Source organism: Pyrgilauda ruficollis, unplaced genomic scaffold (assembly GCF_017590135.1).
Source record: "Pyrgilauda ruficollis isolate IOZ18807 unplaced genomic scaffold, ASM1759013v1 scaffold132, whole genome shotgun sequence".
NCBI lineage: Eukaryota > Metazoa > Chordata > Aves > Passeriformes > Passeridae > Pyrgilauda > Pyrgilauda ruficollis.
Genome location: NW_024511655.1, coordinates 537,499 through 553,662, shown reverse-complemented (window position 1 = coordinate 553,662; position 16,164 = coordinate 537,499). Strand labels below are relative to the sequence as shown.

The 16,164-nt window shown below is 41.4% G+C and overlaps 1 protein-coding gene across 5 annotated transcripts in view; it reads left to right on the top strand.

Annotated features, from left to right (window-relative positions):
* The first annotated feature begins 585 nt into the window (after nt 1-585).
* Nucleotides 586-16,164, top strand: part of PPFIA1 (PTPRF interacting protein alpha 1) — a 53,735-nt gene continuing 38,156 nt past the window's right edge. For all 5 annotated transcript variants that reach the window (XM_041459168.1, XM_041459172.1, XM_041459171.1 and 2 more), the window contains exons 1-2: nt 586-1,570; nt 2,671-2,934. In XM_041459168.1, coding sequence (XP_041315102.1) covers nt 2,671-2,934 — 264 coding nt within the window. In that variant the 5' untranslated portion in view covers nt 586-1,570. The remainder of the gene's footprint in view (nt 1,571-2,670; nt 2,935-16,164) is intronic.

Sequence of the window (16,164 nt, the reverse complement as noted above, 5' to 3'; positions counted from 1 at the left end):
CTCCAGCGATCTCGCCCCGCGCCCGGCCGGGCCCTGTCCCCACACGCAGGCCCCGGCACGGGCTGCGACTGCGGGGCCACTCCAGCCCTGCCCTGGGAACACCCAGTCCTCAGCCAGCACGCCTCCCGCCCCGGGGCTCCGCTGCGGCTTTCCCGTCCTTTCCCCCGGAGCGGGCAGCGTGGGCGGCGGCGGTATCGCTCACAGGGCAAGCAGCGCCGAGCGGGTCTCGAACTCGGGTCCCCGGCGGCGGGGAGCGGGGCAGGAGTGGCCGCGCCGCCCCGCGCGGTGCATTGTGGGCGCCGCACTGATTTATGCGGGGCCGCGGAGCGCGCCGGGAGCGGCGGGAGGAGGCGGCGGCGGCGAGCGGGGCCGGGAGCGGCGGGACCGCGGCGGCGATCGCGGCTCTCCGGGCGCGCAGCGCTTCTGCCGCCCCCTGAGGCCGTGGCGGCACCGCCGGGCGGCCGGCACCACCCACCCGGCCGCAGCCGACCCCGCGCCGGCCACCACGGACGTGGAGGAGGCGGCGGCGGCGGGCGGAGCCGGGCCCGGGCCGAGGGGACCGTCCCGGCGTGGNGGGGGGGCGGCCCCCCCGCCGCTCGGTAGGGGCCGGAGCGAGGGCGGGCTCAGCGGGGCCTCCGCGGCCGAGCTCGCTCCGCAGCGGCTGCGCCGGGCCCGGGCCGGCCGCGCTGCCGGCGCCGCTGGGGCCTCGGCGGGGAGCGAGCGAAGCGAGGAGGGAGGCCCGGCCCGGTGCTCCCCGAGACGGAGCGGGGGAGCGGGAGAGCCCCGCGTCCTCCGCCCGCTTTGTTAGCCGGGCCCTCCGCAGGGAAGGGGACCGGGCCGGTGCCCCCGGAGCTGCCGAGCCCTTTCTTTGCCCGCTCTCCGTTGCGGAGCATCGTCTGCGGGACTAGTGCAGAGGAAACAACAGGTCTCGCTCCCTGCTCGCCTGCCAAAGCGACGCCAGCGCCTTGCTCTTGGGATTATAAATGTTTGAACTAAGACGCAGGGAACGGGAAGGAGAGCTTCCCGTTGGAATTAATATAAGAGAAAAGAAGGGAGGCTTTTCCAAATCCTCTACAAGAAAGCTCATGCTGTTTTCCCCTGCTGTCCGTACTCTGTTTAATAATGCGATTGTGACCTGAGTGGAATTTGTGAGCGATGAAGTGTTGAAGCTTGTTGCATCTCTGCATCGGACTACATTTGTTTTTTTTTAATTTTTTTTTTTTTTTTTTTTGGTCAGCACATGATTCCTCTATCCCAGCTGTTGCAGGACCTATGGGCCAGTAATAGAGGGATGGGAAGCTGAGACAGTTTATTTTCACATTCTTCTGTGCCGGGGACTTCACGAGATAGCTGAAGCTGCTGCTTTTTACTGGATCTGCTCTTTCCTCGGCAGGTTTTTTATTATTTTTTTCATGTGTTTTGATTAAACAGTCTTTGGACTGGAGCTGGATGGGTGCTTTGCAATCCAAAGGGTTTTGGGGGTTAACAGAAAACTGCTAAAACAGAGAAGAACTGGTGCTGCAGGAAACCTGGGGCCTGTTTTCCAAGCCTTTTCGTTTTATTGAGCAAGGTAAACAACGTAGTGGTGAAAATTCAGGGCTTATCGTAATCATGCATGAAAATGTTACAAAGCACTTCAGATTGTTCCAAGTCTTTCAAAGCATGGAGAGGACTCACAGTAAGACTAAGAATGAATTGCCCTTTTGAAATTTCCAGGTGTGAGTGTGACATTTAAGGCCGAGAACAAAGTTTGTGGTACACGAGTGGTTTGGGGGGCTATTTTTCCTGCTTTTGCCTTACATTCTGTAGGTTTGTGCTTTGGAGAGAGGTTGCCTGAAGAACTTTCTTGTTGGTTCAGTGATTATATGAGTAGTTTTTTCCCATGGTTTTTAAAACCTTAATGCCTTAGCTCTGGCAGGGATCTGTTAGGGTCTCTCAAAGGTGCTCCCAGTTTAGTATGCTCACTTCCAGTAGTGCACTGCTCCTATTTGCCTTGCTAACTATATTCATCCTCTGCTTTTAATTATTTTTGCTTACCTTTACTTTTGCTGTCCACATTGACAGCTGCTACTACTTCATAATGAATCCATTGCTTTTTATCTTCCTTTACATGTTTTTATCTCCCGAATTGGACTGTTTGGATTTACCACTCATTTACCATACATCACTTTCACCATCATAAAACTTCTACAGCCAACACAAGCGCAAAGTACTGGTGTAGATACGATCTTTGTACGTTTGAAGCAGTGGAAGAAGCATATAATGTTTCCCAAAATGTGTAGTGTAATCATTTGCTGGGTGAAGTGTATAATTTTTGGTGTCAGGCTGCATGCCTTATCTTTGGATTTTTTAAAAAGATCTCGGCAGCAGTTTACTCCTCACAAAAACATAAATCCATTAAAATGAAGTCACAGTTTGAGACGTAGCTGCAAAAATCTGGTTTTGCAAGAAGTCACAAGATTCTCATTATGAAGCAAAGCCTTGATTAAGTTGACTGTGTACCTTTTCTCCTCTCTTAATGAAATAGTGGCAAACACCAAGGTGCTGGCAGCCTTTGCTGATGCTATCGTGGGGAGAGCTAAGTGGGTATTACGGGCAGCACTCAAAGTTCCTGTTTAGATTTGTTTGACCGAGATTTCTGGCCTTTGTTGTGTCTCGTTTTGTTTCAAGATGATGTGTGAGGTGATGCCAACCATCAGTGAGGCCGAGATTCCCGCCGGGGGAAATGGAGGCCACGGTTCAGGTTCCCCGTTGCAGTCAGATGCTGATTCCCACTTTGAGCAGTTAATGGTGTCCATGCTGGAAGAGAGGGATCGCCTGCTGGAAACGCTCCGAGAAACTCAGGAGACGCTCGCCCTCACCCAGGGCAAGCTGCATGAGGTTGGCCATGAGAGGGATTCCTTGCAGAGGCAGCTCAATACTGCACTTCCACAGGTATGAACGTTTGGGAAGGGAAGGGCTTTTTCAATGACTTTTGTATTCTTTGTGGTGTGTTGTTGGCTTTTTGTGTGTTTGATTCACTGAAGAGTCGAGTTGTCTTAGGGAAAGGTGGATCTATCCTGAAGGGTCTTATGGTCCTTGCTCATTTTGAGAAAGATGCAAAAGCAGGGAAGAGCAGCCCTTTCCCTCCAGTCTGCTTTCCCAGTTTCTGGAATTTCCTTGGCTTAGCATAAATGTGGAATGGTATCTACATCCTTTTGTTTAATAGAACTTGATGGACTTTTTTTCTGCAACTAGTACTTTTTTAATGCTCTCTCAGTTGCCTGATTCATTAATGTACTTAAGAATTAATACCTGGTCTAGTGGGGGGTGTCCCTGCCCATAGCAGGGATTTGGAACTGCATGGTCTTTAAGGTTCCTCCCAACCCAAACCATTCTGGGATTCTGTGAATTCCATACAGACCATTCTGACTCGATTAAAGACTTTGATTTAAAACCTTGAAGACTGCTATCTTGTAAATGCATGCTGAGTTGTCATGGCAATATAGAAGTCTGAATGTGTTGTTTAACCTGTTTAGTTACTTTTGAAAAGTTTGGATTTGGTTTTTTGAGGGGTTTTTTTTTGGTCCTGCTAGGAATTCCTAATTAGTGCCTTGTGGAGAATGCACGTGGCCCGCAGTGCTAGGTTTGTTACGTAAGGAGCATAGTTAGGAAAGGTGATTGGTGTCTGCAGAAATCTTTGAGTTTTATCCATTCGAGTTAAAAATAATACAAGTGGACTTTGAACATGTTGAGAAGCATTTGGTTGTAGGCAAAGCAGGGTCTGCTTTTAGGTGTTGGTTAACTGTTGACAGCCTTGTGCTTTCTGGCGTGGTGGTTGTTGTCCCAAGTATGGCACAATGATGTTGTGACTTACTGTTTATACCCTTTCAAACAGTGGTGTTAAATCCTTCTGTTTCACTGCTCTCATTATAATGTAATCACTGTATGACTCTTGGTATGGTAATTGGTGCTGGTAATTACTGAGGGATGGAAATGAAAATGTTACATGTGTTAATCTAGTTCTGTTACAATGGTGAAAATCAGAAAGGAGAAGTTTCCAACCTCTGCTACTCATGTTTCCAACCTTTGCCCATGTTAAATCATGTGCTGCAGGCAAACATCATTCTTTGGTTTTTGTTGTAATAATTTGTAGCTTCTCCTCATCCTCTGTGTCAGGTCTGCTACATTAATGGAGGCCATTAACCACTTGCATGACCTGCAGACTGTTAGACCTGAGTTTGTGGCTGAGCAGAATCATCTCAGCCCTCAACTCTGCTGTTCTCCTTTTGCCTTTTCAGTTCTCAGCTTTCCTTCCTAAATCAAGTAGGCTACTTGCATGTAACCATCACTTTCTAAACATTTCTGGAAAATTAATAAACAGTTCCCCTTTTCAAGAATGCCATATTTGCATGGTTTCATGTGAAATCTCTTGGAAAAGCAAGTTAGTTAAAGGAGAAATTTTACTGCAATTTTATGTAAACATACAGCAGTGTGTGGATTTTTGTAGATTGCTGTTGGAAAATACTCTTTTCATCCTGTGGAACTGCTGCTTTTGCCCCCAGTGAATTCATTTACATATGCTTAGCTCAAATGATTGTGGTATTTTAAAAAATCAGAAATATTTTTATTATTGTTGCTACATCGGAAATAACTTCTGTATTGGGCAGGTTTTGTTGTTGTTAAGGTATAGTCAGTTACTTCATGGGTGCAAATCTTTGATGAGGGGAAACAATTTAAAAAAAAATCCTAATATGTGTTCACTGTCAAAACTTTGTAGTAACTAATACTTGAAGCTATTCAAACTTTTTTGTTAATTATTTTAAGCTGAGCATTCTTTTGAACTAGTGCCTCAAATGACCTTTTGTTTAGCTGTGGATTTCAAGGAGGATAAAGTCTTTAAATTTAATAAAATAACAGCTATTTTTTTTTAAGCAAAGAATGCATAGTAGTGTAGATTTTTTTTTTTTTCATAGTAGTTGTTTTCAGTTTAGTAGATCTGCAAGGTCAATTTAACTAATTGTACAAAGACCTGTGTAATTTCATTAATTGCTAAATCACTCTGTAACCAAAGCATTACTTCTTTCTCAGATTTGGCTTGTAACAAGTCTTTGTAGCTGATTTTAGACTACTTTATCTTAACAGGTTTTGAATTGTTTCTATGTGTACTTTTCCTGTTTTAGATCTTTAGCTGAACCAGCCAGTTTTAGACTGTTCTGATGACTGATGGGAAGTCCTGATGGTCTAAAAGCAGGAATGCCAGATTGATTTTTTTCTATACCAAAATGCCTCTTCTGATTTTGCTATGAAGGCAGTCAATTTCTGGTGGCATCCTGGTGCTTAATTCCTTACATTCTCTTGAGTTTTCTGTATATAAGAAAGAAGCTCACACTGGTATATAAAATATACCATATATATATTTCAAAAGTAACTAACAGTGTATAGGATCAATTTCAAAATGGCAGTATTTTTAAAATCAGTATTTGCACCTCTGTGATTCTAAAAGTAAATGCAGTTTTTCCTGCAGCAGTGATGCACATTTCGTGGTCACATTTCTTAGTGTGGTGGGCAGCTGGGAATTCAAGGCATCAGTTCTAGCTCCATAAACCTGGGACAGTTATTTGGGGTAAGGCAGCTTTTGTGGATGTCTAATTCACTGAGAGGAGTGCATTTTAACCTTATATACATGTGCTTTATCTGTTACATTTACTTAAAGTAAATACTTAAGTAATTTACTTAATGCTGACTTTTTCTGGGTTTTTAGTGTGGACAGCTGGAAGTGAAATACATCACCACTGCCTTGATAAATAACTGGATTCTTGGCAATGCTCTTTGTTTTCTGGGAGTTTCCTCTATTACAGATTACCCTAGTCAAACTGTACTCTGACCTTGGAAAATGAACTTGAGGAAATCGAAGTGCTGTGCTAGAACTTAATTTTATGCTTTCTAGAATTTTTCACAGAAAAAAAGAACATTAACTTTTTACTTGAAGAGCTTTATAACATAACACTGTTATACTTCTAATGATGGTCTTAATGGATTTGATTATGCCTTTTATGTGCCTTTTACAATGCATTCTACAGAATTCAAGATTTGTGTGCTTCAAATTTATAAGGTAATCTGTAAAACTGTATTTAAAGGTTACATTTTGAACCCAAGGTAGATGAGGTCAAGTTACTTCACTGCTTGCTATTAAAATGTTGCAGGCCAGTGTTCATTTTGCTGATAGAATTTCACATAGATGTTTTCTAAAACATGATTCTTGTTTTGGATGGTGAAGACCAGAGTTTAATCTCCAGTGACTCTGGTGCTTATCACAAACAAAAGCACAGTCAGTGAATTCACAGCAGTTGTTATCAGGATGAAAATTTTAATATGTATGTTAATTTTATAAGCTAATAAATACAATACAAATATGAAGCAACACATATTAAGATCCATCTTAATCTTGCACCTCTGATCTTCTGGCTGTAAATTTATCATGCCTCATTTTTTTCTCTACAAGGTAAGCAAAATAATAGGTTAAAGTAAAAGTTGCTTTCCACCCATAGTAAATATTTTATCACTACCTCATACTTCAGTTAAAAATGGTGTGTGCAAGTTCATGTTTTTATTCAGTGAAGGTCAGGTACGTCCCTATACAGTGATGTTCCTTACACAATCTCAGAAATACTCAATGCCTCACATGTAAGAAATATCAAAACACTTGGCCTAAAGATTGCCCTGGCATTGTTTGGAAGTGATGGACTTCAGTATTTCATTGCCATTTTATGAATAGTGATATTTGGATTTCCTCCAGACAAGTTTTGAGTAATACAGGGTGTCATAGATGTAGAAATGAGGTTTTGAATCGTGCCTAATATGAAGAACACCGTGGTAGAACACACAAAGACCCGGCCAGACTCTGCAGCAGCTGAAATTTCCTCAGCACTTATGTGCAGCTCCATTTGCAGCATTCCCAGATATTCAGCCTGAGGTGCCATGGCTTGCACTTCTTACTCTGGCAGCAGCTGGTGCTGACTTCTGAATAGCAGCCATTAATCTCAAGAGAGTGCCCAGGAATCCTGGAGGTGCCAAAGGGTTTCACATGGATGTCAGAACAGGCACATCCTCCACTGTTCTGATAGCAGAGATGAACAGGACTCTTCCTGTTGCATTTTCAGACATCTGTGTTGAGTTTCAGTTGCTAAATCATACTTGGCTCTTACTCTTAGTGAATGACTGAACTGATTTGGCTTTACACTAGTTTAAGTCAGATGGAGATAGGAATTAACATTCAGAATTCTTCACTGATTATCAACAAACTTCAGCTTCCCTAGCATTTCTTTGTTTTCAAGACATAGAAACAGATACCTTTTGCTCCAAACCTTCAAAGTATGAATTTGTCTGAAATAATGCCCTGTGTTTGGGCAAAAAGGACTAACTACACTTAAATAATGCAGAGGAGTATATTGAGCACTGAGTCTCCACTGGTTCTGTCTTCTTGGTTTCTCATGTGGATATGTTTGGGTTTGTTTATTGAAGCATCCCACCCCTGCCCAGCAGACATCTGTTTGCCTATTGTTAGCAACTTGCTGTTTATACTGTGCTTTAATTTAGGTTTGCTTTATTATAAATAGACCATTTAGCTGGATTAAATTTGGAATTCATTTTAAGTTTCCTTGTATCTGAGGGTGAATTTTACTGCTGTTAAATTTGGGGTGAAATTTACTGCAGAGTCATGTCCCATCCCTCCTTTTAACAAGCAGATTTGGTGAAGTCTGAAACTATTGTTTTTATTTTCCTTAGTTTATTTGTAGAAACAATGTTTTGGTGACTGCACAGAAATGCTTTTTGTTTGTTGTGGTAGTGGACGAGGCCCTGAAACAGGAGCTAGTGTTTTTGCCCTACTCTTGTGCTACTGTGGACAGATGTCTGTCAGTGGGTTTATTAATGCTTGGGGTGCTCCAGTCTAACCTGTAGCCTAAAATCAGGCTGTATATAAGGTGGAAAGAACTATAATCAAAACAAAATATTTAAAATATATATTTAGAACCAGGTGACCATCACATGTATACTCTCATCAGTTGCCTATAGCCTCTGGTGCAAGAGGTAGTGTCTTTTGGTATTTAGAGAATTCTTCCTCTGTTACCTTTTATTTTTTTTCCTCCTTTCTTTTTTCTAAGAGTGTAACTAAAAAGTGCTTTGAGGATGTTTAGTTGCAAGACTTGAAGATTCAATGTGGCTACATAATTGCAATTCCACAAAATAAAAAAAGAAACCAAATCCCTTTTTCTTTTTTTTTTTTTAAGATAAATATGAATAAGAACACAATTCCCTACTCTCTTACAAATTCTTAGTGTTTTAATGTCCACTGGCCCATGACTTTGTTTCATCCTTCCTGTAATATATTTAGGAGAGTTGAATGTTGATTTTATTCATTGTAGGTTTTGATCATGGAATTAGGAGGACACATTGTGTTTCAATATCTGCAGACCCCTTATAGTTAAGTGTTGTCAGAGACTTTGAATTTTTGGAAAGAATGTTTTAAGTGCATATTAGTAATTTTTTTTCCCTCGCCCTAAGTCAGCATTGCATCTCATAACTGCATGAACATACTTCACAGATGAATTTGGGGATTTATTTTTTAGTTTTCCACTTTTAAAGGAATATGACAGGGGTGTTTGTGTAAGCTGCTTGTGGCAATTTAGGCAGCTTAAGTCACTTAAAGTCTTTAAGGCTGACTGGTATCTGTTGACATATATTAGAAAATACTCACCATAATCTCTTGTGTATATACATCTCAAGCTACAAATACTGAGAAGAGATAAATTTGTGTTCTGTGTGTCAGGTAATCTGGATGCTCATAACTTTGCAAGTGTCTTTTTTAAATAATCCTGCCTGTGGGTTCCCCAAGTGTAAATGTAATGCAATTCTTGCCAGGAAAAATGTTTTCACGTTCTCTGGGCTGAAAGAAGAATTATTATTTTGCTACTGAATGGAGTGAGTTTTTTATTCAACTTGGCTTTTTCACAGAGGCACAGGGAAATAATGTTTCCACATTTTGGAAACTCCAGATACTTGTGTAGGGATCCATATCTGTAGGTCACTTGAGGAGTTTGTTCTGGGAGTTTGGATATTTAGAATTGGAGGTGTGTGATTACAAGTCCAAGTTAATGCTCACTTTCATTTTGATGTGTTGTTCTCCTCTAAGCTGATGTGAGAGGTTGGTTCCCTTGGTTTTTTGCCTGTGACCTTTATCTGTTTCAGACTTGCCCTTTGGTTTCACATAAGCTCTACTGAAAATCAGTTCCTTTCCTTCTGATCAGCCTGACAAGGCTCTGTGGCCTGTTCCTGCAGTGGCTGGAGCTGCAACATTTTTCAAAAGAGAAGCTTTGTTGCTTAATCTTCTCTTTGGCTGTTTCACAATGGCCTTGAACTTTGGTCATGTGTTTATGCTCCTGTCTACTGAGGATATGGCTTTTGAGGATGGCAGTGGAGATCTTGACAGCAATATAATTTTGGTTGGATCTGAAATGTGCCATGGCTATTGATGGATAAATATGAATAAGAACGGCCAATATATTCCTGTAATTCATCTGTCTTCAGGTTATGTTTTCAGAAAGATAAATATCTAGAATTAATCTTTTATTTTACAAATTCTGTGGAGTGCGCCAAAGTTCAAGTCCAGGCTGGATGGAGCTCTGAGCAAGCTGGTCTAGTGGAAGGTGTCCCTGCCCATGGCAGAGGTGAACTTTAAGGCTCCTTCCAACCCAAACCATTCTAGGATTCTGTGATTCCTTAATGAAGATATCCTTACACGAGCAGTATTGAGTATAATCAGATATCTTCAGGACAGGTTTTAAATAAGGACTTGTTTAAAGGGCTGCTTGGAAAAAAGCTTGAAAATTTTGATTTGTGACCTTTTGAGTTTTGTTAAGGAGAAAAAAAGAACTTCTCTTTAGAAAGTAAACATTTTTTCTTTGTTGTCATAGGAAAATGGGCAGCTCTTGATTTTCTTTTTCAATTTAGTTAACATTTTTTTTTTTCCTCTCTGTAGAGCAGTAATCTCTCTTTGGGTATAGTCTGAGTCATGCTATGTTTTGCTTTACTCCTATTGCTAGTACATAGTAGAGTTGGGTATCCAATTGTAGAGAAATATTCTGAAGCACAGTGCTTGGGCTTTTTTGCCTATCTCTCACATAAGTGCATATAAAATTTGGTTCTGTACACTTAAAACACTGTTTTTAGAGGCATATTTACCTTTTATACAGAATGGCAGGGTAGATTATGTGGTAAAAATGAGCAAAGCATGGAGATTGTTAAACACTGTACTGTCGAGAGAAGTGAGATTTTCTTTTCCTACTTCAAATTTACGGAACAGTGCGCAGTATGAGGATTTAATTATATAAGCCTATGGAGGTGAATAATTCACATCATTAAAAAAGCCAAACAAAACAAAGCCACCTTAAGATGTGCAGTTTAAACAAAGAATTTCTATGTCGAACCTGTACAAAGTTGAGACTGGCTTGATGTATTGTTGAAAGATCTGTGAATGTTCATGTGAAGAAAGTACCTTGCAGTTGATGAAGTCTATTGATCATTGACTTCAACACTGACAGTGTCCAGTGCTGAGAAATGGGGTTTATTTTGAGTTACTTGAAAAGGAATTTTGGCCACCAAAATGCTTGGTGTAAAAGCTAAACAAACATTCTTCAGTGTGGAGAGGGCTCACTCAATAAAGAGGATCATAAATTTTTGGGTTTTTTTTTGGTGCTATATCCATGGTTATCTCCATAAATAGTGACCACTTTTATTAAACTATTTCTGAATTTCCAAGTACAGTCATGAAAAGGGAGGGAGAGATCTCAAAGTGAAATTGTTCATTTGCTTTACAGAATGTTTGATATGAAAGTTTTTTCACTGTGCAATCCCAAATTGCCTTAAAAAAGAAAATTGGATGAAAAGGGTGTTCTGTACACATCTGAAGGAACTGCTGTCTTGGTCAGTGTCAGGGTTTAAACTGTGGATTTGTGGGTTTGAGTTATGGATGCTCAATTGTCCTGTGTGAGCCTGTCACAATTATTTAGCAATATATACTTTGCCAGTAGAATGTTAGAGTTGAAACTCTTTTTTTCTTTGCATTCCTATCTGTAATTGGGAAACCTATGAGCTAAACGTGCTGGGAGTCATGGGACTCTGTCAGCCTTGCTGAACTAATAGTACCAGAGCTAAATTCTGTTATTTGCTGTGCTTTTCACTGTAGCTTGTGCTTGTGGATTTGCTGTTCCCAATGGGAAGCTGGACTCTGTAATTTTATATACTTTAAGATTCTCTTGTGTAGGGTATTTGAAGTCTTGGATTCATCTCATGCTTGAATCTCTTGCTTCTACTGGGATTTAAGGCATGGGCTGCTTTGGAAACCAGAAGTAAAAGAAACTTCTGATCCAAATTCAAAATTTAATACACGGGATTCTCATGCTCAGAGTTCTTCAGTTAATCTAATTTGGATGTAAAGAATGGTGTTGCATTCAGGAGTCCCAAGGCTGGAAGAGCAGAGCCCGTGTGGAGGGTGATATTGGATGTGTGGGTGAATCTGGTTGGGCTTTCCACATGTTTCTGCCTGTGCAAGGTAAACTCCTAATTTCAGATTACCCCTTCAAAGCTCTCTCTATTTACTGTAGTACATTTGGGGGAATGACTAAAAGTTTGGTTTAGATAATTTCAGGGATGCCCTGGGATACCACTGTGAATCTTTTTGTTATTCTGAAGTAATGTATTTTTCATACAGCATGATCACCTTTTTGTAGTTCCTGGGAAAAGGCTTGGAAAGTCTTAAGATTCTTCTAGCCTTATGTTAAAGAGCACGAGGCAGGTGCATCCAGTAATTTATTTTCTAAAACATGCAGTTTCAGTTTTCAAAATGTCTTTGCAGGGTGTGGTTCCACACCATTATCTTCCAAAAGCTGAGTCTTTGTCTCAAGAAATCTGGAATTACTTTGCTTCATGTAAAGTGGAAATGGAACAGCATTTTAGGATTTTAGCTGTCCTTTTCCCCTCCCAGGGTCTCTTTTATGCTGATACTGACATTGGTGTAACTCTGACCCCATTGGAACTGTAGTTTGTGGGGACTGCATAGCCCTCTCCTGAATTTTGTACAATGGTTTTTAAAGATTAAATCCTGGGAAGTAGAGGAGGAGAAAAGAGCCAAGCATTTCTTTTGTCTCAGTGGAGTAGGAGGGTGTTGGGCTTCCCTGTTGCATCATCTTTCCCTTGTTTTTAGTCCAGTGCGGAACAGGAGCTTCACAGGTTCCCCACCAACCCATCTTTCACCTCAACATTTGTTAATGGTAGCACCATATTGACAGCCTGACCCTGTCTTTTATTAATTTATTTATTTTTCATTTATTAATCATTTTTTGATTGGTTGATTTTTAAAAAAAATTATTTCTTCTCCGCATTATAGCCTTGCTCGTCGCCCTGATTTCCTTCTTGCTGGGTTCAGGTAGTCATCAAGTTTAGAACTGTTCATTATGGATTTTTTTTTGTTTGTGGCAGACACAAAAATGACTTTGAACTTTAAAAAAAGCTTTACCCCTCCCTCTAAAACAGCCCTTCAATGTTTAATCTATATTGCTGATTTTTTCCCTGTTTTTTTTCTGTGTTTAGATAGCAGACGTGTCTGTTGTAGGACCTGAGATTGTGCCTATTTTGTGTGGACTTTGGAATTGCTTTGTTTTGGAGTATTTGCTAAAATTGAGCAACTTTCCATGGAATGGTACAGTAAAATTTATTCAGAATATCACAGATTTTGACATATTTAGCTTCAGCTAGCCCAGTAAGCCCACTCAGCCTGTAAACTGGGGTGATAGAGTACAGAGAGGTAGGGAAAAACAAAATGTGAAGAGCTAGTAAGTTGAATTTTCTGCTGAAGGCATTCATCTGTCCTCAGTGAGTATTACTTGCTTAAACAAGTTTGAAATTATAAGACTGAAGTGTTCATCACTTGGCAAAAATAATAAATACAGATATATATATATAATAGGAGAGCACTGAGGGGGAGGTACATGCTGGTGCTTGTTTAATGAGGGTGGCTTGGCCAGCCTTCTTCAGATATTCCCAAGCATTTCTTCTTAACAGAGTGTGAAAAATGTACTTTTCAGCTGCTAGCCACAGAACTAAAGCTGGCAACCAGGGGCCAAGATGAACGATTAGAATAGGGCAGGGCCTCAGCTGCTGCTCACAGTTTTTGCAAGTAGGAGTATCTTGTCATTGAAATAGTTGTGCATGATGGGTCTTGTCCTGGGTCTGTTTGTGAAAAACTGTGTAGTATTAGTCATGTAACATGACTAGAATGTAGTATGTAGGGTTAAATAATTTTTAATTAATAAAAGTCATAGAAATTTAATATTTAATGCCAGCTGAGCTAGAATTGTGCTGTTTCTTGTAAGCGCAATATGTTTAGAGTTGATGTGCAGAAAAAATATTTTTTTCTTGCCCAGGTAAACTTACAATTCAATGTTGTTTACAACTTAAAAGATCTTGCTACAGCTGCTTAGTTTCCAGAATGGGGATCCCAGGAAAATTACAGAGCTTCTTAAATCTTCTCAGCACATCTTGCAATTGTTCTACAGTTTGGCATCCCCAAGGAGGATTGCATGCTATGCTATGCAGCATGGAATCCCAGGAAATCTTGACCAACTTTGTGTGAGGAGAGGAAAAACTTCAGTGAAATCCCTCTACTTTCATATTAAAGATGGAGACTGGTTTTGTCCCATACCTTGTCAAACTGGTAATGCAAGATTCTTGCTCTTTAATTAAGTACAAGTGTATTCTCCTTTTGCCACGGTGGGTATGGGTGTGGATAGGTTTCTTCACTAACATGGACTCCAAAAATGGAGATGCCTAAAGCTACACCTAAGAAGTTGTGCTGCTACTTTACTGTATTAGTTCCTCATCAAAATAGACTAGGCTGGGGGTGCAGGAATGTGGTAACTCTGATTGTGAAACCCTCAGAATTCATTGATTCAGTGTGTCACAGAGGCAGTTGTTTTTCAAACACCCCCCAAGTACTGTAGCCTTATTCTGTGTTAAATTAAGCTGTTATTCTGGGATCTTGGTGGTTGTTGTGGTGCAGTATTGGAAAGGATTACTTTGGTATCAGCTTTTCTCAACAGTTACTGCTTTGCACAAAGTAGCCATCCCAAGTTGAAAAGCCCGTTTTTCAACATGACTAAAGTTTTCCTGATGCATTTTTTAGCTGATTTGGACATTTTTCTAAGGAAAACAAGTTCAGTATGGTTCTGAATACTTTTGTTCCTTATCTGCCCTTTCAGGGGCGTTTTCCTGTACACTGAGGAGCAGCTAAGGTGGAACTCTTTGCGTAGCCACACCACAATGAAGTGATTGGAAGAAGGTTTTCTGCTACTGTTGCATATGAATAGATGCCAAGTTTCATGCAAGTTTGAAGACTGCTTCTGTATTTCGTGTGCTTGCTCTCATAATGCTTCAGCTTTTGAACTTCCTTACTGAGAAGATCCACGGTGTTGCCTGAATACAGACAACATTTCAGAAGTATTTTTACAAAGACAAGTGAAGAAAATAACTTCAAACTGGTATTTCAAGTTAGTGCTTAGTATGTTCATTTCTTGTTAATCCTCTGTGCATTCTGCTAATTTGCAGGGTTTGCCCTCTCAATTGAATATTTAGAGAAAGCCCTGGGGGGAGAACCAGGTACTTTGGTAGAGTTTTTCACTGGTTGATTTGATGCATATCTGTAGCTTTAAAAGGGTGGCATAAAAAGGGGTTATGTCTGCTTTGGGTTAATTGATCACCCTGTGTGATCTACCCTGCTTTGAACAAGCTGTGTTGATTTGATAAGGCTGGTGCAAAGATTAACAAACTATCTGGAGAAATTGGAGATTCTGAATGTTGTGATGATCCCAAGGCTGGTTACTCTACAGAAGATGCAGAACAAACTGCAGGTTGTAATAGGAGTGACTGGATGAGGTTTTCTGACTTGTTTAAACAACCTCATGTTATCTTCCCTTATTTTCTCAGACTACAGAGCAGTTGTAGGATGCAGCTGTGGCTTGGTTTTGATCACATTAGCTGCAAACAGGCTTATAGGGACCATGTGTTGTGTCACCTGTGTTCCCCGTGGTGGATGGATGGATGGGTGGATGGAGGTCTGGCTATAACAGAGGAGCCTGGAAGGTTGCCCTCTGTCCCTTCAGTCCCAAGCATGGTGTGTTACCAGGGAATGCTGGCTCTCCAGTGGTGCATGAGGCTTTGTCCCTGTCCTTGTCTACATAACAGCACCGTTCTGCTGGGTTGAGGGAAAATGAAATGCAGGAGGCCAGGCAGTGAGTGTTCTGCTAGTCCAGGTTTGGACAGGCTGTAGTTAACGATTCCAGTGCTCTGTGCACGAGGGTTTGCAGGCTCCCACTCCAGACTTTTATGCTGTGTGTGTGATGTCTGAGCAGGGATTAATGTAGTGAAAGGAAAACCCCTGATTCTCAGAGGAGCAAGAGGCTGGATCCAGGTTTGGTTTCTGGTACTTTTACCCCCTGCACCCCAAATAGGACAGGTCTGAAATGTTAGATAGATCGGGGAAGGGGAGTTACAGGGGGAAGAACATAGAGCTGATGTGTTTCTACCTCCTTTTTCCTGCTGCTCCTGCATTCCTTTTGCCAAGCTGCCAAATCCTACCTTTCTCCACTTTTTTTCTCGCGCTTCCGGAGGCTCCCAGCGCTGAAGTCTGGATTTTGTGCTTTGTAGTTCAAGCTTAGGGAACGCTGTGCATAAATTTAGGCAACTCACTCAGGATGGTAACTGGAAGCCGACTTACTGCCATGGAGACTTGGGCTTGCTAAATAAGCTTTTCCATTTTGCCCTTGGGCATACGTTTGGTACCTGCTGGCTGTGAGAGAGGAGTCCTTTGGCTCTTGGCTTGTCAAATGCTAGGCAGTGGATTCTGCTTCCAGCTCCAAAGTGGGCTGGGAACAGTGAGAGTTTCATTCTAGAGCAATAACATTATGCAACTGTAAACACGTTAAAACTTAATTGCCTGTTTAGGATTGAGCAGCGTTAATGACAAAGCCTAGATAGGTCAGTCTGAGAGGGACACTTGAAGGAGATCTGCTGAAAAAAAGGGATGGAATGGTAAGAAGTGACTGAGGCTTAGTATTGATCACTGGCTGGCAG